Raw genomic sequence first — 22487 nt, forward strand, 5'->3', positions numbered from 1 at the left:
GAACACATTGAAAAGGAGTGCCTAGCCATAGTGTTCTCCTGTGACCGTTTTGATCAATACCTTCATGATAGGGACTTTATCACGGTGCACACTGATCACAAGCCGCTTGAGGTTATCTTAAAAAAGAATCTGACTGCATTGAAGCGACTTCAAAGGATGATGCTTCAACGTTATCAACTACAGGTACTATACAAGAAAGGAATAGAACTTCACATTGCAGCTTTCTTGTCTGGAGCAGCACTACCTGCAATATCGGAGAAATGAGACCGTGTATGCTCTACAGGCTGAGGTTGATGTTTTGATCAGTAGCATGGTTCACATCTCCCCACAGACACGGGATGCTATTAAAGCTCATTCAGCAGAGGACAAGAGTTCTTGAATGCGTCAGTCTTTTATCCTAAGAGGCTGGCCGGACACAAGAAAGAGTAGGGACTACTGGACATAGAGGCACACTCACAATGCAGGAAGAGATTGTCAACAAAGGCGACAGGGTGGTAGTGCCAGAAACTCGACGCCCAATGATTCTCTCTCGTATCCATGCAGGGCACTCTGGTCGAAGCCAGTCTTAAGAAAAGCCAGAGGCTCAGTATTCTGGTCCAACATGACCCAAGAAATTAAACATTTTGTGGCTGTGTGCCACATACATAAGCTAGAGGTCGACCAATTTATGATTTTTTGACGCCGATACCGAAATTATAATGACAATTGCAACATTATTGAATGAACATTGAACACTTTTTAAAAATGTAATATAATACATATGGACTTTTGGATGGGTGTTCTTAAGGTGATTCCACAGGTTGGTGGTATTTTACATCTTACATCTTTATCACAAATAAGACACCTTGCTTTCCCTGGTGCCAATTCCATGTAATAGTCCCACACTGGTCCTCTGCTTTTCTCTGCCATCTGTAAAACACACACACAGCTCTGAAGTGACAATGATACTGAAGAGTCTGCTTAGGAGACAAATACTCTCAACTGTTTGAATACAAATAGAGTTTAAGTTACCTGTGATGAATGTTGAAAACAATGATGGACATGGTAAGAATTGACTACCAAAGTGCGAGTCAAATCCGGAAACTATCACCTCAAACAAAACATTTATTCCGTTTCGTATTTTATCTAACGGGTGGCATCCATGAGTCTAAATGTTCCTGTCTAAACAGCCTTCAATGTTATGTCATAATTACGTAAAATCCTGGCAAATTAGTTCGCAAAGAGCCAGGCGGCCCAAACTGTTGCATATACCCTGACTCTGCGTGCAATGAACGCAATAGGTGACAATTTCACTTGGTTAATATTGCGTGCTAACCTGGATTTCTTTTAGCTAAATATGCAGGTTTAAAATATATACTTGTGTATTGACTTTAAGAAAGGCATTGATGTTTATGGTTAAGTACACATTGGAGCAACTACAGTCGTTAATTGATAGTTTTTTCTAAGATAAGTTTAATGCTAGCTAGCAACTTACCTTGGCTTACTGCATTCGCGTAACAGGCGGGCTTCTCGTGAGGCAGGTGGTTAGAGCGTTGGACGTGTTAACTGTAAGGTTGCAAGATTGGATCCCCCGAGCTGACAAGGTACAACTGTCGTTCTGCATCGTCCCTAGGCCGTCATTGAAAATAATAATGTGTTCTTAACTGACTTGCCTAGTTAAATAAAGATTAAATAAAGAAAAAAAACAATTAAAAAGCTGCAAAATCGGCACCCAAAAATACAGATTTCCGATTGCTATGAAAACATATTCCGATTAATCGGTCGACCTCTAATATAAGCTAGTTCTATATGAAAAGGAAGATGTTAAGAAAAGTGCCCCACTGGCTTGGCATTATTCACATTATCTAGGATATATAAACAGGTGCATTATGAATGTCTGATTAGCATGTGACCTGTAACATGTTATACCTGAGTAAAAGATTATGCTTGAACTTTACCAATCTCTCTGACGTTAGTTATTCACATACACACAAAAACACACAGTATTGGATAGAAAATATGACTGAAAGCCCACAATCCTAATGTTATTTTTGCCCCGTCACTTGATTTGGTATAAAGCTGAGGGATGATGCTGGAGAAATGTAACCACTCTCAAATTCATGAGCTATGGATGCAACTGACAGTCAGTCATGATTGGCTACGACAGCTGTACTAAGCTAATGAGGTATTTCTAAGGTATTTATTTTCATGCATCTAATTTGAAATTGCCATTGGACAACTGGGAATATCCCATATTGTGCCTTTTTAAATGGCTTGACGATACTTAGTGCTATTGAGAACTTGGGACAGCTTGGTTGGCCTAGTCAAAATATCACCTGGCTGATTATGGACTGTAAATCATGGCTGGTGTTCAAATGATGTCATTGCTGACTTCCTGGAAAATGTGCGTGTGGATGACACTACTCCTTTCCTGTTTTCCCATTAGCATTCTTCTATACATACAGTGTAATGTACATGCGCTGTTGTATGGTGTTACAGCTGTTATGTGATCTGTCTGCCACTTCCTAGAGGCTCTGTTCCAGGTAGTCCTTGTTTTTCTTCACAAGGTGTGTATGTGTGGACATGGATCGTGGGCGCGAAACAAATACACACTCACACCTAGGCGATCTTAATATGTCCCAGATGGGAATAAAAAACGTATCCTTGAATAACAATGACTTATAGGGCTCAATCTATATCGGAATTATTGCCTTGACCTTTTGCAACTCATACCTTTCTTTTTATGTCAGAAATTACCAAGCTTGGTTTCTGTCTAGAAGAACTCTTTTTCAGAGGAAATTGCCAAATTTTTCTGCAAAGATTTTGCTTCCCTCCTCCTCATAGCTCTTATCTTTTTCCGAAGGAAATCTTGTCCCTAGACCCACTGTGCTTGTCCCTAGAATCCACTGTGCTTGTCCCTAGAATCCACTGTGCTTGTCCCTAGAATCCACTGTGCTTGTCCCTCGACTCCACTGTGCTTGTCCCTAGACCCACTGCTTATGTCACTGAAGTGTTTCTCTGTGTGCCAGGCTTTTTAAATATATTTTTTTACAAAGACTGCAAGAGCTTAGAGGTACCTCCTTGAGACTGCTTACATAACCTAATGGCTGCTGCGTGTGTTAATTTCTCCCGTTGTGGCAATGCCCAAGGGGTCTGGGCAGTGAATCACAAACTGTTACCTGACTGTCTAAATGGCTGGCATGTTTTTTTCAGGACAGCTGTCAATCATGAGGGTGCTTACAAATAGCTTTGACAGAGATGCTTATTTGCAATATGGACACAATGGCTCCATATCATTTTAAAAGGTATTTCAGAGCATTGGTATTTCTTAAATGTTATTGGTGGCATAGAATTGTGTCAGCAGTGAAATAGGGGTGGAAGGCAGTTGGTTGATGGTTATTTAAGAAAGCCCCAAATACACCAGACTAGGAACCCTGGTTGTTCCTGGGTCTGCTGTTACTGTATTGTATAAGGGGCTTAATACACATTCAGTATCGTGGCCTTACGGATGTATCAATACAATAGCCACATTACATTTGGCCCCTTTAGTGGTCAGACCTTGTCGCCATTGATGTTACCCTAAAATAACCTCCATGCCTCTGTGTCGCAGTAGTGCACAATAGTGTTTTTTGTGGTTTCCAGATCTCAACCCCAAAGCTCAACCTAGGTTTTGTGCTGGAGTTTAAACAAAAATCCTAGGAGTACTTATTTGCAACATGGCTCTTGTAGGTAATGAATAGGTTGAAGGTAAATTGAATTTACCCTTGTTTGCTTTTGGTTGTGAGGAGGGAATGTCCTGTGAGTCCGCATATCAAAGGTTTCTAGCCCCTAGCATTGTGCTTTGTTTTGAATCTGGTTTAAACAATTGCTTGTAAAAGCTTGAAGTGTAAAAACTGAGAGGAAATGGTTAAATGGCATGCTGGGAAACGGCTATGGAGAAGGGGGTGTGCCCCATCCCAGCCAGTTAATCCATGCCGGGATTTCGCCACTGCCTTACAAGCTGGAACTACTTGCAACAACAGCTTTTTTTTTTTTCGCCTCTCTCTCTCTGTCCAACACTACCTGCTGTTTCTCACTGTAGTAGAATTGTGGCTTTAAGTTTCTGGATGTATGTTAAAAAAACAAACAAACAAAAAAACAAACACAAATGACCTTCAAATTCATATTTTTGTGACTGACTGCTTCTGTTCGATACCACATGCTTTTGAGTGGTGCAAATGTAAAATGTGCATGGATTTGGAATTAACAAGAGTAGCACTTTGATTGGTCCTGTATTGGTGTTTCTGTTGGGGGGGCTCTTTATATACCAGTACATTTTCATTTTTAGTGGAATCTAAGACGAGCGGTAGCCTAAACTTAGAAAAATGGGGGGTGGTAACAATGAATTTGAATGATTAGCTATCCACATCGACATGACCACAGTGGAGAAGGTGGAAAGCTGGAAAGTACCTCTGTGTACAGGTCAATGACAATCTTAGATGGTCCACCAACACATACAGTGTAGTGAAGAAGGCGCAACAGTGCCTCTTCAACCTCAGGGGCCTGAAGAAATTCAGCTTGGCCCCTAAGACCCTCAAACTTTTACAGATGCACAATTGAGAACACCCAGTCGGGGTGTATCACCACCTGGTACGGCAACTGGAGCACTGCAACCGCTGGGCACTCCTGAGGGTGGTGCAGTCAGCCCAACGCATCACTGGGGGCACACTGCCTGCCCTCCAGGACACCTACAGCACCCGATGTCAAAAGAAGGCCAAAAGGATCAATCAAGGACCTCAACCACCCGAGCCACGGCCTGTTCACCCCGCTATCATCCAGAAGGCGAGGACCGTACAGGTGCATCAAAACTGGGGCCTTAAGATAGAAGCTGTTTTTCAGACTGTTAAATAGCCATCACTAGCCGGGTACCACCCTGCACTTGAGAGGCTGCTGCCCTATATACATAGACATGGAATCGCAGGCCACCTTAACAATGGAACTCTAGGCACTTTAATAATGTTTTCATACAGATTTACTCATTCCATATATATATATATATATATATATACTGTATTCTCTTCTACTTTTAGATTTGTGTATTGTTCTGAATTGTTATATGCTACTGCACTGTTGGTACTAGGAACACAAGCATTTCGCTACACCCACATAACATGTGCTAAATATGTGAATGTGACCAATAAAATGTGATTTATTGGCGTTAAGTTGGCTGATGATGATAAATATACTCCTGTAAGACTGTAACATGACAGTTTTCCAAGAGTTCCTCCTGGGCCATATAACCAATGGATGCTACACCGGTTCCCTTGGGCTGGGCCATGTCTTTAGGACCGTCCTCATCCCTTCTTCTCTCTGACTAGCGGGTGGTTAGAAAAAGGGTTTTGTTCAAAAGGTTTGCACAAAATGGAAAATTATCTTTGGTGCTCTTGGCATTGAAAAGAGAAATGCCAAGAGCCTTATTTAGGATCGTCACTGCCGTTTTTTTTGTGCGAGTGGCACCTTTTCATCTCTGACTGGACTGCAGCATTCGGGTTACACATTAGCCCACATTTCATCATTTGTTTACCTCTGTGATGCACGGGAGTTAGGACAGGTACATGTAAAATCCATTTAGGTACCCCCACTTGGCAAAACCCATGGATTCTGGGAAGTGGGAAGTCACATAGCCATGATGCATGTATTATGCAGTGCCTGAATACCAGTAAGCATCACTGTACTTCTGTTTTTCTTCTTGTTTGTTTAGAGGTCTCAAGTGGGGTTGGGCATTGTTTGGCTTCATGCATGGATTAACCAATGAATCCTAAGAGATTTTTTGAGAGGCTTTTCACTTATTTACTTATAATCAGTCTTATTATCAGTCACTTGACACTAGAACATTAATTGTCTGGAAGTTGCATATATTGAGGGTCCTTGCATTCTTTTAGCAAACATGGGCCACTTGACATTGTTGGTGTTCGACCACTGTTCCACCGTTAACTTAAACTGTCCAATTGGAAATCCCTCAAGTGTGATTCATTCTATGGGCAGCCACAGCTCCACCACCTCCTGTACTGCTATGCATGTCCAACATATTGCTAAACTAGGTACCCTAGAAAACCTTCCCTTCCTCATATCGTTTCCTTAATGACTAAAAGGTCTGGTCTGGCTTCGACCTATCAAGTCATTTTACTTCATCTGTTGAGGACACAGATTTGGAGACAACCAGTGCCTAAAACGAACACCCGCCAACCGTCAGATTTTTCCGTTGGCGGGTAAAATGTCTATTTCACCAGCCACAGTGCGAGCATTTCACTCGCATTTGTGCTGCAGTAGCTGTTTTCCAAGTATTTCTGCCGTTTTGTTTCATAGCTACAAATCTTATATAGCCTATCCCACCTCGTGCAGCAACACTCACTGGCTGGGGCCTGTGTGCACGTGCTGAGTGAAAGATACATTTTTAGAAGCGCTGCGCACAGGTATAAAAGTTGGTCTAATTTACTTGAAACTAAAGTATAATGAAGTGCGACTTCGTCCTAGTGTTTCTTGGCTATTTGCATTGTTTTGTTCACAAGCAAGTTTGTTTTTCCAATGTTTGAGTTTCAACTGCTAGGAAAGAGAAGACAACACGGCTACTGTTCAGATTAGCCCGACTCAATCTCACAGGTACAAACATGAGTCTTTTCCCACGGCAATCTCCCACTCTTAAAGGGGCAGGTGAAATTAGTCTCATCTGTGATATTTTGTTTAAATGACTCTGGTCTAGTAATACATTTATTGTTTTAGAAACATTTACAAAGCATTCTCAACTAACTTAACTAACTAAATCTACCTGCCAGAGTGGTTGATGGACCAAAAGGGTAGTTTCAAGCCTTTGAGACAACCGAGAATGTTGTGCAGTGGCCATCAGTCATTTTGGAGAAGTTGTAGAATTGGTGTTTGAGGTTGGCATGAATTTCTAATAAGTAAAACCAGTACCTTGCAGTGCAGGCTAGATGAAACATGCTGAACAGTGGATTAGGCTACTAGTTACTATGCTTGGTGTGGAAAGGAGAGGAATCAGTCTGGCCAGACCAGTTGACCTGGATTAAACCTGTTCCAGGCCCGGGACACAATGGCCTTGCATTTTCAATGATGTTGGTCATTGATCAGAGTACTGGGATTCGGTTGCCGATGGCAGCGTCAATAGCGGTGTCCGTCTCCATCCCAGAAACCCAACCCTGGTTACCTGATGCCTCAGCCCCTGACCTCGCCACCGCATTGTGGAAGGTGGAATAGGCCGCAAAGCCTCACAGTTGTTTGCAGTGGAAACCCAATATTTCCCACCACAAACTTTGTGTTTGGTTGGTTTGCTTTCGAGGCCGCTAGTCCTTGCTTTTGATGTCCAATGAGTTTTGCTTATTGCATTGCTGGAATATTTTTTTTTATCCCCAACTGAGCACAAACCCAGGAAGTGTCTTCCTTTGATGTGTATATCCCGCTTTCTGATTCTGCTCTTGTTTTATGGGGGTTAGGCTGCTTCAGAAGAACCTAATGTTATTTGGACCAGCTCAGTCATAGTGTTCTGAACCAATCTACATCTAGGCTAGTCCATCCTAAAGCAGAGGTGTCAAAATAATTTCACGGAGGGCCGAGTGTCTGCAGATTTTTGGTGTTTCCTTTCAATTAAGCCCTAGACAACAAGGTGAGGGTTTTCCCCCAATTTCGTGGTATCCAATTAGTAGTTAGTCTTGTCTCATCGCTGCCACTACCGTATGGGCTCGGGTAAGGCAAAGGTCGAAAGCCATGCATCCTCTGAAACACAACCCAACAAAGCCGCAGTGCTTCTTGACACAATGCCAACATAACCCGGAATCCAGCCGCATCAATGTGTCGGTGGAAACACCGTACACCTGGCGACCTTGTCAGCATGCACTGCACCAGCCCGCCACAGAAGTTGCTAGTGCGCGATGGGACGAGGACATCCCTGCCGGCCAAACCCTCCCCTAACCCGGACGACACTGGGCCTGTTGCGGCCGGCTGTTGCGGCCGACAGAGCTTGGACTCGAACCCAGAATCTCTAGTGGCACAGCTAGCATTATGATGAAGTGCCTTGGACCACTGCGCCACCCTGTTGAGGAGTTCTTTACTTATTATTTATCTTAATTCAACAATCGAGTACAAATGTCGAGTGAACCTGCAGAGTTAAGACGCGTGATCTAAAGGAGAAGGCCCTTTTGGTCCGGGTTGCAGGCTTTGAGTTAAGAGAGCCACATTGGTAAGTGCTCTGAATAGCACCTCTTTGTTCTTGTGTAGCACAGAGAAAGAGTGGGAGCGATCGAGAGCCAGAAAGTGCCAGAGCTTTTTAGAAGCTACATTTGCACAGATCCACTACGCATGAGCTGTTCTAGATAGTCCAGCCAAGTTTTCAGAGCGAGACAGAGGTGTGTTTTTCTCCCTCCAGCTTTCTCTCTTGCCCTAGTTGTCTGCCCAGTCCTATCCCTCTTTCTCCACTCCAGGGGCTTGTTTTTGATGCCCTGGTTTGGTGCCCTGGTTTCCATTGCATGTTCGGTCTGCTCCCACCACAGGGTTCATGACTTTGCTTTTGCTTGGTAAAGGGAACTGATATGAGCAGCAAACCTCTCTCTCCCAGTTCATGTGGGAATCATGTAGAAAATTATTTCAAAAGTGTCACATTTTTTTCAATGTTATTTAGAGTTTTTCTGTAGAATGACCCCGTCACAACATCACCAGCAGCTGAGCTGTAAGCCGCAGGTGGAGCGGTGCGTCCCATTTGGCTGCTATCGCTGCAACACCAGTGTTGACAGTGTTGGTTAGGCCTATTACAGACCGGGAAGGGAAGTGGTGAGCTGTGGACTCCACTGCTCAGTGCTCCAGAGAGAAGTGAACACAAACTAACCTTGGTCCACCACACTCTAACAAATGTTACTGAAAAAAACATGGAGGGAGCTTTCGCTCAAGTTCAATTTTGAGATGAATTTATTGGCCACAGGTTTCTGGTTTAAAGGGCTTTAAAAAATAAAATAAGAATATATATATTATGTACCAGTACCAGTCAAAAGTTAGGGCACCTACTCATTGAAGGTTTTTGCTTTATTTGTACTATTTTCTACATTGTAGTTTTAATGTCTTCACTATTATTCTATGACATAATATATGGAATCATGTCGTAACCAAAGAAGGGTTTAACAAATCAAAACATATATATTTTAGATTCTTCAAAGTAGCCACCCTTTGCCTTAATAACAGCTTTTCACACTCTTGGCATTCTCTCAGCCAGCTTCATGAGGAATGCTTTTCCAACAATCTTGAAGGAGTTCCCACATACGCTGAGCACTTGTTGGCTGCTTTTTTTTTTTAACCTTTATTTAACCAGGCAAGTCAGTTAAGAACAAATTCTTATTTTCAATGACGGCCTGGGAACAGTGGGTTAACTGCCTGTTCAGGGGCAGAATGACAGATTTTGTACCTTGTCAGCTCGGGGGTTTGAACTCTCAACCTTCCGGTTACTAGTCCTTCCGGTTACTAGTCCAACGCTCTAACCAACGCTCTAACCACTCTGTGGTCCAACTCATCCCAAAACCATCTTAATTGGGTTGAGGTCGGGTGATTGTGGAGGGTAGGTCATCTGATGCAGTACTCATCACTCTCATTCTTGATCAAATAGCCCTTACACAGCCTGGAGGAGTGTTGGGTCATTGTCCTGTTGAAAATCAAATGATAGTCCTGCTAAGCGCAAACCAGATGGGATATCGCTGCAGAATGCTTTGGTAGCCATGCTGGTTAAGTGTGCCTTGAATTCTAATTAAATCACTGACTGTGTCCCCAGCAAAACACCATCACACCACCACCTCCATGCTTCATGGTGGAAACCACACATGCAGAGGTCATCCGTTCACCTACGCTGCATCTTACAATCATACAAAAGTTGGAACAAAAAAACTCACATTTGGAATCAGACCAAAGGACAGATTTCCACCAGTCTAATGTCCATTGTATTTCTTGGCCCAAGCAAGTCTCTTCCTTATTGATGTCCTTTAGTAGTGGTTTCTTTGCAGCAATTTGACTATGAAGGCCTGATTTCAGTGTCCTGTGAACAGTTGTCTGTTACTTGTTTGTTACAGCAAACAAATCATTACAAACAGTAACCACCCAAGTAGAAGAGTTACACAAGTCAGAAATAGAGATAAAACAAATCCCTTACCTTTGATGATCTTCATATGGTGACACTAAGACATGAATTTATTCAAATTTTTTTCCTTTTGTTCGGTAAAGTCTCTCTTTATATCCGAAAACCCCAGTTTTGTTTGTGTTTTCTTCTGTAATCCACAGGCTCAAACGCAGTCACAACAGGCAGACAAAAAAATCCAAATTGTATCCGTAAAGTTCATAGAAACATGTCAAATGATACTTATATTCAATCCTCAGGTTGTTTTTAGCCTAAATAATCTATAATATTTCAACCGGACAATAACGTTGTCAATATAAAAGGTAAACAAGAAAGGCACTCTCTCTGGTCGTGCGCATGAAAACGCTCTGTGACACGGCAGGGTCCACTCATTGACTGCTAAATTTCTAAAGACTTGACATCTAGTGGAAGGCATAGGAACTGAAATTTGAGTCCTCAGTCAATGGATACTGTAATGGTATTGAATAGAAAAAAATACAAATCCTACTTCCTGAATGGATTTTTCTCAGGTTTTCGCCTGCCAAATCCGTTCTGTTATACTCAGACATTTTTTATTTATTTAACCTTTATTTAACCAGGTAGGCAAGTTGAGAACAAGTTCTCATTTACAATTGCGACCTGGCCAGGATAAAGCAAAGCAGTTCGACACATACAACGACACAGAGTTACACATGGAGTAAAACAAACATACAGTCAATAATACAGTATAAACAAGTCTATATACGATGTGAGCAAATGAGGTGAGCTAAGGGAGGTAAAGGCAAAAAAAAGGCCATGGTGGCAAAGTAAATACAATATAGCAAGTAAAACACTGGAATGGTAGATTTGCAATAGAAGAATGTGCCAAGTAGAAATAAAAATAATGGGGTGCGAAGGAGCAAAATAAATAAATAGATAAAATACAATAGGGAAAGATGTAGTTGTTTGGGCTAATATATAGGTGGGCTATGTACAGGTGCAGTAATCTGTAAGCTGCTCTGACAGTTGGTGCTTAAAGCCTAGTGAGGGAATTATTTGAATAGTTTTGGAAACTTTTTAGTGTTTTCTATCCAAATCTACTAATTATATGCATATCCTATCTCCTGGGCCTGAGTAGAAAGCTGTTTAATTTGGGCATGCTTTTCATCCAAAATTCCAAATGCTGCCTCCTACCCTAGAGAAGTTGACCTTTCTAGCGCAGGGGAACCCCTCGACAACATTACGCTGAAAAGGTAGTGTGCGAAATTCAAAAATATTCTTTTGAAATATGTAACTTTCACACATTAACATGTCCAATACAGCAAATGAAAGATGCTTCTTGTTAATCTACCCATCGTGTCCTATTTCAAACATGCTTTACAGCAAAAGCACAACATATGTCAATGCCAAGTCGAAAAAACACAGCCATTTTTCCAGCCAAAGATGGGAGTCACAAAAAGCAGAAATATAGATTAAAATTAATCCCTAACCTTTGATGATCTTCATCAGATGACACTCATAGGACATCATGTTACACAATACATGTATGTTTTGTTCGATAATGTGCATATTTATATCCAAAAATCTCAGTTTACATTGGCGCCTTATGTGCAGTAATGATTTGATTCCAAAACATCCGGTGATTTTGCAGAAATACTCATAATAAACATTGATAATAGATACTAGTGTTATTCACAGAATTAAAGAGACTTCTCCTTAATGCTACCGCTGTGTAAGATTTCAATTTTTTTTAACCGGAAAAAGCATATACTTAGAACGGTGCTCAGAACCCAAAACAGCCAGAGGAATATTCGCCATTTTGGAATCAACAAAGTTAGAACCAAGACTAAATATTCACTTTTGATGATCTTCATCAGAAGGCACTCCCAGGAATCCGAGTTCGACACTAAATGACTGATTTGTTCCATAAAGTTCCATAATTTATCTCCAAATAGCCACTTGTTGTTAGCGTGTTCAGCATAGTAATCCGTCTTCATGAGGCGCAGGCACTTCATCCAGACAAAAACTCAAAAAGTTCCGTTACAGTCCTTTAGAAACAAGCTTTGAAAAACTACAAACGTCAGATGTCCTACTTCCTGGTTGGATTTTTCTCAGGTTTTCGCCTGCCATATGAGTACTGTTATACTCACATACATCATTCAAACAGTTTTAGAAACGTCAGAGTTTTCTATCCAATACTAATAATACTATGCATATATTAGCATCTGGGACAGAGTAGGAGGCAGTTCACTCTGGGCACGCTATTCATCCAAAAGTGAAAATGCTGCCCCGTATCCCAAAAAGGTTAAGAAGGAAAGAAATTTCACACATTCACTTTTAACAAGGCACAGCTGTTAACCTCTTACATCTATGGGGGCGCTATTTCATTTTTGGATGAAAAACGTTCCCGTTTTAAACAAGATATTTTGTCACAAAAAGATGCTCGACTATGCATATAATTGATAGCATTCGAAAGAAAACACTCTGACGTGTCCAGAAATACCAAGATATTCTCTGTGCGTGCCCTAGAACGTGAGCTTCAGGCAAAACCAAGATGAGATGGCATCCAGGAAATGACAAGGATTTTTGAGGCTCTGTTTTCCATTGTCTCCTTATATGGCTGTGAATGCGAGAGGAATGAGCCTGCCCTTTCTGTCGTTTCCCCAAGGTGTCTGCAGCATTGTGACGTATTTGTAGGCAGATCGTTGGAAGATTGACCATAAGAGACCACATTTACCAGGTGTCCGCCCGGTATCCTGCGCCGAAATTGGTGCGCAAAAGTCACCTGCCAGTATTTTTCCATGCGATACAGAGAGGAAAGCAAGCTTCCACGAACTGCATATCAATGAAGAGATATGTGAAAAAACACCTTGAGGATTGATTCCAAACAACGTTTGCCATGTTTCGGTCGATATTATGTAGTTAATCCGGAAAAAATTTTACGTTGTAGGTGACTGAATTTTCGGTTCGTTTCGGTAGCCAGATGCAATGTAGAAAACGGAACGATTTCTCCTACACACAGACACTTTCAGGAAAAACTGCGCATTTGGTATGTAACTGAGAGTCTCCTCATTGAAAACATCAGAAGCTCTTCAAAGGTAAATGATTTTATTTATTTGGTTATCTGGTTTTTGTGAAAATGTTGCGTGCTAAATGCTACTCAAAATGCTATGCTAGCTTTGCATACTCTTACACAAATTAGTCAATTTCTATGTGTCAAAAGCATATTTTGAAAATCTGAGATGACAGTGTTGTTAAGAAAAGGCTAAGCTTGAGAGCAGACGCATTATTTTCATTTTATTTGCGATTTTCAGAAATCGTTAACGTTGCGTTATGCTAATGAGCCTGAGGCTTTAGTCACAAACCCGGATCCGGGATGGGGAGTTTCAAGAAGTTAATTGAAATGCATTCCAGGCGACTAACTTATGAAGCTGGTTGAGAGAATGCCAAGGGTGTGCAAAGTTGTCATCAAGGCAAAGGGTTACTTTGAAGAATCTCAAATATAAAATACATTTTGATTTGTTAAATTTGAGATTCTTAAACTTAGCCACCCTTATGGGCTGTTCCTCTTGCAATAAAGATCAGCTATGAGGTTGAGATCGAAGGCTGTTTACCTGTTGTTGATGCCTGTATTACTGTTCATACTACTTCAAAAGGCAGCTAAGTAACAATGTTGCTCCTCCTTGAGCAGAGCCTGAAAGGCAGATCAGATCAGTGACTGTTTCCTCTCCCTGTGTGTCCCAGGGGACGTAGCAGAGGCCGAGCCCAGGTTGAGGATGAGGATAGCATGGACGGGACGGAGACTGCCGAAGCAGAGAACATGCAGGATATGGGTGAGTTGACTGTGTCTCTGTTGTCATGGAAAGGTGTGTGTGTGTGTGTGTGTGTACATGGCTGTATCAGTGTGCCTCTGTGTGTGCTTTCATGCGTGTTCCTCTTTTAATATTTGTGTGCTGTTGTCTTCATACATGTGTGCTGTTTAGGCTGCCGTCACTAATAGGGTGGGGTTTTGGTATTCGGGAGAGATTTGATCCAGTTACCAAATGCCTCTCATCATTAAGACTTAGTTCTTTGGAGCTGTTGCACAACTGCTGCCCCCGCGACGCAGACCCTTTGCCCCCGCGACGCAGACCCTTTGCCCCCGCGACGCAGACCCTTTGCCCCCGCAGACCCTTTGCAGACCCCCTTTGCCCCCGCGACGCAGACCCTTTGCCCCCGCGACGCAGACCCTTTGCCCCCGCGACGCAGACCCTTTGCCCCCGCGACGCAGACCCTTTGCCCCCGCGACGCAGACCCTTTGCCCCCGCGACGCAGACCCGCTGCCCCCGCGACGCAGACCCGCTGCCCCCGCGACGCAGACCCGTTGCCCCCGCGACGCAGACCCGCTGCCTCCTCAATGCCTGTAGACCAGGTTTTCCCAAACTGGGGTACGCGCAATGTCGTCGGGGTACACCAAATAAAAATGTGATTCAATAATACTAATCTTCACATTTTCATAGTACATTTTATATTTTCCAACGGGGCTATACATTTGTGTGTTTTTCTCTCTCGCTTGAGTAGCCTTGTTTCACTGCAAAAAATTTAATTAAACCGTCTAGAGTTCAGTGAAATAACACAATGTCAAATACAGGTAGCCTAGTCAAATAATTAACATTCAATCACGTTAACCGCTACTCTCTCATGGAAAACCTTTAGTCTTGTGCAGACATTTAGAAACAAAACATGACAATTTGAAAAAAAAGCCACAGGAGTTTTTGGAGTAATAAGACATGTATAAAAGCAACAGCTACCATTAATAAGAAGGGGCTAGAAGCATCTTTATATGATGAGCTCCTGAGTGGCTAGGGCAGGCAAGCCCCATACTATTGTGGAGGACTTAATTCTTCCTGCTGCCACGGATATGGCTGGGACAATGCTTTACAGACAAAAAAACTATACAGACAATGCCTTCATCAAACAACACTGCTTCACGACACATCAGTGACATGGCAGGAGATATTTTTAAACAATTACTACTTTGCATACAAGCCAGTGAATTATATGTGTTACAGCTGGATCAGTCAACAGACGTGGGGGGCCTGGCACAGCTCCTGGTATATGTCCGTTACATTTATGGGGGGGTCAATTAAGGAAAACATTCTCTTCTGCAAAACACTGTAAACCAGGACAACATGAGAGGATATTTTAAAAGTACTGGACAGCTTTTTGACATCAAATGGACTTTGGTGGTCAAGATGTGTTGGTATCTGTACTGATGTTGCAATAGCCATGATTGAGACATAGTGGATTGGTAACTCGTGAGCAAGTAGTGGCTCTCGATGCCATTTGGGTGCACTGCAGCATCCACCGAGAGGCTCTTGCTGCCAAGGGAAAGCCTGACAGCTTGAAAGACATTTTGGACACTACAGTGAAAATGGACTCTCGTGTGTTTTCTGCATTTTGCAATGATATGGGCAGAGACAATGTAACGCTTTTACAACATACAGAAGTGCGCTGGTTATCAAGGGGCAAAGTATTGAATGTTTATTTTACAATATTGAGAGACAAGCTTAAAGTTTTCTTTACTGACCATAATTTTCACTTGTCTGACCACTTGCATGATGAGTTTCTCACACGACTGGCCTATCTGAGTGATGTTTTTTCTTCTCTAGAGAGGCAATCTACCAGTCTTGTTGCATGTTGCGCCACCCTCCCCCATGTCTTTTTGAGGTATCCGTTGCTAAATGGTAGATGACTAAAGGCCGGTTCATACTTTGTATTTCCACAGAGCCAAAATGTAGGCTTAATCACTGGCTCGTTATGAGATGTTTACAAAGCCATCTGCAGCTGCTGCTTGCAGGGGTCTCTCCGGCCCACCGTGCACTTCCCCAAACATTTCTAACCCGATAGCTCTGTGGATGCAACTTCGTTAAGGCAGAACATCCTTGGAAAACAAGGCGCCATTCGGAGAATGAATTATGTAAATCAACTGCCAGAGGGCTGGCTAATATTTGCGATAGAACATGGTCAACTCCCCTGTTGGTGGTGGTGTTGGTTCGCATTTCGCTGCTGGCATTTTGTTGACCTGTAAATGACTTCACAAGCTTGGCAAATGCCACACAAAGGAGAGAAATAAAGTCTAAATCATTTTAACTGCTTTTGTGCTGCTGTCACAGGGTGCCTCGAGTGTAAAGTAGTTTCCTTTCTCCTCCATGATCACTCGGTTTAAAGCCTATTCAAACATTTCAACTGTTTGTGGTTATGACAGATGGGGGAGGAAGAAATTAGTTGTATTGAGACCCATGCCTAGTTATGGTAATTTGCCTAGTTTTCCCCAATGCACGATGAGATCAAAGCTTCACACCAGCAAAAGTCAATAGCATCACTTGATCTGTTCCTCTTCAAAAATGTGCTACCAAACCTTACCAGTGCACGAACACACAAAGTCCCCACCCCTTACAAAAGCCTCTTGCCGGACCGGAGATTCATTTCCTAGCTATTAATTACACTCCAGGGCTTTTGCCGTGGGATTTTCCTAGGTGGAATGCTTTAAGAAAATGTCCCCCCCCCCCCCATGTCTCCCTTCGGGCAAATATTCTAATGCATATTCTGGGCAATCTTGTTTGTATTCCCTATTAGTTATGAAGAATGCTACCAAAGACCAGGGTTTGCTTTTGTTCCAAGAATGGTGTTTTGTGTCTTAACAATACAGAAATAAAGATGCAGTGTGTACGCTTCAGTGCTTTTGCGAGGTACAACAAGGATATATTATTTTATCCCCCCATTTCCAGAGTGAAGGAATGTTGTCGCTGGGAAAGAGAAAAAAAAACAAAGTTCCTTTATCACTCTTTAATGAGTGGTTGAGAATCACATCCGGGTCAACGGTTCAAAATAACGCATTTTCTGCTTTTCAAGTGGTGCAGCGGAGTGAATGATTTATGAAAGTATTGTGAATGCCTGACTGAGGGTTTTGGATGCCCTACTGTTTCAGGACTTATTTTAACCCTATAAAAAAATCTAAACAACTAATAAGGAAATAGATCAAAATCTGTGGGTTGTATTTCATTAGCTCTCTCTGGGAAGTCTGCCAGGTCAGACTTGAGAAGGTCTGCTCCACACTGAAACTAGGGCCTTATCAATGCTCTTATTGATATTGCTAAGGGGTTTTATCCAAGAGGGAATCTAACCATTTTGAGTTTTTCATAATTACAATGATATATTAGACTACTCATTCTGGACAGAGGTGTGTCCTTCCAGAACAATTGCAGATCTTAATTTTGTGATTTCACATATTTCATATGTATTTCTCCTGATGTTATAATTTTAAAGGAAATGTAAAATCCAGAATTACAGTAACTAGCCTAACCACAAGATCAAGGTGTTTAATAAATGTTAGATGTTGTATGGTTTTTATAATTGTTTTTCTACCAATCAGCAAATGCTAAAAATGGGACTGCATTCTGCAGTCTGTGCTCCCGTGTGGTTTATTAGTGACAATGTTTTGACCACTTCATCAACCTTGTCCCTAATAACCCACATGGGAGCATAGATGGCAGTGTATGGAGTTATCATTTGCCTAACATTAGCTGATATCCAGCACCTGCTCAAAGGCATTGGATGTGCATATGTTTTCTTTCTCGTATTGAAACCAAAAATCTAAATAGAATTAACAGTGTAAGTTACTAGCCGAGGTATCGACTGTTACACAACTGATTCCCAGAAAGCAAACAAATGTTGCCAATAAATGTAATTGGTCTGTCCCATTCTAAACTCTAAATGATTTGGCCTGCTATTATTTCCCCTGAACTCCTGTGTAGGCAACTCTTCAGGAAAAGAGTGCCACATTTTAAGGTAAAGGTCACGTCATCTCTTTTTGCCCAGACGCGTTGTGACATTTTCGGCAATGCTTTTGTGATTTTCAGATGAATTGACTGGAGTTCACAGCCCTTCTCCTACTGAAAGGGTTGATAGAGCTCAAAGTATTCACTAAGCCCACACAATCTGTGTTGCTTATAGTAACACTAGAATAAAGTTTGCAGGGTAATGTTCATTTTAGGCATGCAATGGAAAATGTTTTAATGTTTTGCAACAGAAAAATGAAAATGAGCACTTATTTTGAGTCCATATTATAAGTCCAGGTAGTCACCCTGTTTCAGTGAGTTTTACTCCTTTTGGTGGTTAATAACTTCATTGGGATAGGGGCAGCATTTTCACTTTTGGATTAAAAGCATGCCCAGAGTAAACTACTTGCTACTCAGTACCAGATGCTAATATATGCATATTATTAGTAGTATTGGATAGAAAACACTGACGTTTCTAAAACTGTTTGAATGATGTCTGAGTATAACAGAACTCATATGGCAGGCAAAAATCCAACCAGGAAGTGGGAAATCTGAGGTTTGTAGTTTTTCAACTCAGCCCCTATTGAAGATACAGTGGGATATTTGTCATCTTGCACTTCACACGGCTTCCACTAGATGTCAACAGTCTTTAGAACGTTGTTTCAGGCTTCTACTGTGAGGTGGGGCCGAATGAGAGGGGAATGAATCAGAGGTCTGGCAGAGAGCCACGGTTTCGTGACGCGCAGTCATGTGAGAGTTAGCTCGCGTCCCATTGCTTTTCTACAGTCAAAGGAATTCTCCGGTTGGGACATTAGGATGTTTTTAACATAAATCGTCAATAAAGATTGATTCTATACTTCATTTGATATGTTTTTACGACCAGTAATATAACTTTTTAGGTCGTCGTCCGACCTTTCCGCTGGACTTCCATGCTCGTTTGGATTTGTTTACCAAACGCCCTAACAAAAGGAGGTATATGGACATAAATTATGAACTTTATCGAACAAATCAAACATTTATTGTGGAACTGGGATTCCTGGGAGTGCATTCTGATGAAGATCATCAAAGGTAAGGGAATATTAAAATACTATTTCTGACTAATGTTGACTACACGACATTGCGGATATCTCTTTGGCTGGTTTGGGCTCTGAGCACCGTACTCAGATTATTGCATGGTATGCTTTTTCATAAAGTTTTTTTGAAATATGACACAGCTGTTGCATAAAGGAGAAGTTTATCTAAAGTTCCATGTATAATAGTTGTATCTATTATCAATGTTTATTATGCGTACTTCAGTAAATTGATGTGGCTCTCTGCAAAATTACAGGATGTTTTGGAACTACTGAACAAAACACGCCAATGTAAAATGAGATTTTTGGATGTAAATATGTACTTTATCGAACAAAACATACATGTATTGTGTAACATGAAGTCCTAATGAGTGTCATCTGATGAAGATCATCAAATGCTAGTGATTCATTTGATCTCTTTCTGCTTCTTGTAACTCCTCTCTTTGGCTGGAAAAATGGCTGGGTTTTTCTGTGACTTGGTGGTGACCTAACATAATCGTTTGTGGAGCTTTCGCTGTAAAGCCTTTTTGAAATCAGACACTGTGGCTGGATAAATGAGAATTTTATATTTAAAATTGTGCCTAATACTTGTATGTTAGAGAAATTTGATTTATGAGATTTCTGTTGTTTGAATTTGGCGCCCTGCAATTTCACTGGCAGTTAGTGGAACCCCGTTCCCAGACAGGTTAATGAAAACAACATAGAGGTGCCAGTTTCACCGAGCCTTTGACTGGCAGGTGAGGGGTTAGGACTAATCCTTTTGCTGTTCAGCAAAACTCTGGTCTTTGTTTTTCTTTGTCTATGCAAAACTATGGTTTGGAATGAAAGAACTCTGTGTTTGCATAGTCTGACAACTTGTGTGTCACAATAAAATGTGTTCATACGAGTCCTGAGTGAAACTAGACCAGGTTTCTTCTGAATAAGGTGTTGTTGCCTATGTCAACTGTGTTTCCAAAGAGAAACAAGTCAACTGTCACCCTGGATTTTGCTAGTTTGAATAATTTGGTAGTGAGCACTACTGCTGTCCAATGACTAAATGGTCGGTTATAGTTAGTAGACATACTAAGTGCTTTATGTATGTGTTTTCCCGCGTTTTGAATAAATAACAGTATAACATCTACCCACCCTTCTGCCCACAGAAGTTAAGGAGCTGGTTCTGGATGTCGAGGAGGAGATCATGGTGCCTAGCCCCAGGGACGACAGACCCCTCTCCCCACTCTTCCAGCGCTCCGTGTCGGAGGACTCTGCAGGATCCTCCGCCTCGACCCTGGAGCACGCCAAAGTCCGGTAAGAGGAAGAGACGATGTGAGTTGAGTAGGGTGAGGGGAAGAGAGTGACATAGAAAAAGAGTGCGTGCGTGCCAGATGGCCAGAATAAGGCAAAGCAGGAGATGGCGGCAAGGAAAAGGAAAATGAGATTCCAGTAAGAGAGGCAGAGTAAGACTGACATTCTGGCCATTCTCAGAGGGAGGGAGAGTGCGAAGGAGAGAGGGGGGTGTGTAGTCACATAATAGAGAAGGAGAGGATAGAAATGAGAGGGCATTGGTGAGTGAGAAAATGACTATGACACGCTGAGTCACAGCTGTGTGTGTGAAGAGTCCAGGGAGAGGTGTGTGTGTGGTTAACAGTGGATGGAGGGCAAAGCGTGTGTATATTTATGTCTCAACGCACACACAGTGGATATAGGTGTTTGTGCAACCCAATAAAATGAGTGTGGGCCCATGTGTGCATTGCGAGAGAGCGACAGACAGAGGGAACAAGCAAAAGAAAAGAGGGACAGGGTATTTTCAGAGAGTGTGCGGGAGGAGAGGATGTGTGTGCTTGCATGCTTGAATGAGCCACCATGGTGGGGAGTGGGGACGGGGGATGGGGAGGGGAAGGCGTGCAGGGAAGGTAAGCGAGGGAGGTAGAAAGTTGAGGTGGGGGAGGGGAACAAGCAGCGGAAATAATTGAGAGCTGGGGATTGTGGGTAGAAGGGAAAAGCAGGCTGGGTAAAGAGGTCTCGGGGCCATCGGGGGTAGCCTGCAGACTGCAAGGCTGCTATTGTAATTAGTAAAGGGAGGAGGAGAGTGAGAGGAACAAGGGGATGGCTTTTTCATTCTAGTTTCAATTATAGAGATTGTGTTCCCGCTAGTGTACAGTAGAGAGGCTCTGGCAACATGTGGAGGGATGCAGGAAGTCACACAGACGGGCGCAGACACATGCACACTCATCGTACACACACACTAGAGCCCTGCACGGCATTCATTTTAAGCCGAGCCCTACCCATGTCACGACGTTCATGACCTACTCTACGCATGCCCAGCACTACTAAAATTTAAGGCCCGGCACCACCAGAAATGACTTCCTCCGTTAGTAAATCCGTTAGCTGCTCCTCTGTCTGTCATTCGTTCCCTGCACGCTGCTTGCTCATGGCAGCTCTAGGTCTGTGAATATTCATAGCAATGGCTCCACTTGGGCTGCTCTGCTCAATGACGAGACATGAGAGAGCAGCAGTTAGCTGCTTTTCGTCACTCTAATCTCCGTCAAAACTATTTTCTGTGAAATAATCTCTCCTGTTTTCTATTTGACGATGTTGATGCACTTCTGACACCATGTTATGTTCTTAGTCATATATGACTGTACTGCGCAGCAGAGCACGAGCAAATGGCTCAGCTTCAAAAGTTTTGTAATGCCCTGCCCGTATCCTAATTATTGATGGAAGAACTGGCCCTATCCGGCCCTAACTTGATGTATAATTTCAGGCTCCGTCGGGCTAAGGTCTGGCACCAAAACTCTAACACGCGCATGCACGCCATTGTCGTAAAAGAATGAAGACTCAACACTGTTTAATAGGGAATTGCCAGGGACATCACCATACGATTTTATCACGATTTAATATGTATTGCGATTCTCACAATTCTAGGTTTTGTGATTCGATACTGTGATTTTGAGATTTGCTGTTCCAAACATATTGCTCTCTATATGTCTGCTGCAGAGAGATGAGAGAGAATGATAAAATGTGTTTTGATCAGTCTTGGAAATAAAAGTGCTGAAAGCATGTTGGCTCCCTATTTAAGAAGATGGAGAAAAAGCTGGAGCTGATTTAAAAATGTTGTTTTTGTGCAGGTACATCCGACTACTTGTGTTGTCACGATACCTGAATTTTGACTTTGATACCAGGTTTAGTATCACGGTAATTGATACCAAAGCGTTACCACGGCAAAAACAAGTGCTTTAGCTAAAGTCACAGAATAACGATTACATTTTTTTATAACATTGAACAATACACTGAGTGTACAAAACATGAACTTCCTAATATTGAGTTGCTACCCCCCTCCCGTTGCCCTCTGAACAGACTCAATTCGTCAGGGCATGGACTCTACAAGGTGCCGAAAGAGATCCACAGGGATGCTGGCTCATGTTGACTCCAATGCTTCCCACAGTTGTGTGAAGTTGGCTGGATGTCCTTTTGGTGGTGGACCAGTCTTGATGCACACGGTAAACTGTTGTGTGAAAA

At 42.3% G+C, this 22487-nt stretch overlaps 1 protein-coding gene across 1 annotated transcript in view; it reads left to right on the forward strand.

Annotated features, from left to right (window-relative positions):
- Positions 1-22487, forward strand: part of LOC135516953 (histone-lysine N-methyltransferase 2C-like) — a 119579-nt gene that overhangs the window by 26098 nt on the left and 70994 nt on the right. The window contains exons 3-4 of the mRNA XM_064941012.1: positions 13844-13932; positions 20129-20276. Of these exons, the coding sequence (XP_064797084.1) occupies positions 13844-13932; positions 20129-20276 (237 nt within the window). The remainder of the gene's footprint in view (positions 1-13843; positions 13933-20128; positions 20277-22487) is intronic.

The sequence above is a fragment of the Oncorhynchus masou genome, chromosome 28, assembly GCF_036934945.1.
Source record: "Oncorhynchus masou masou isolate Uvic2021 chromosome 28, UVic_Omas_1.1, whole genome shotgun sequence".
Classification (NCBI taxonomy): domain Eukaryota; kingdom Metazoa; phylum Chordata; class Actinopteri; order Salmoniformes; family Salmonidae; genus Oncorhynchus; species Oncorhynchus masou.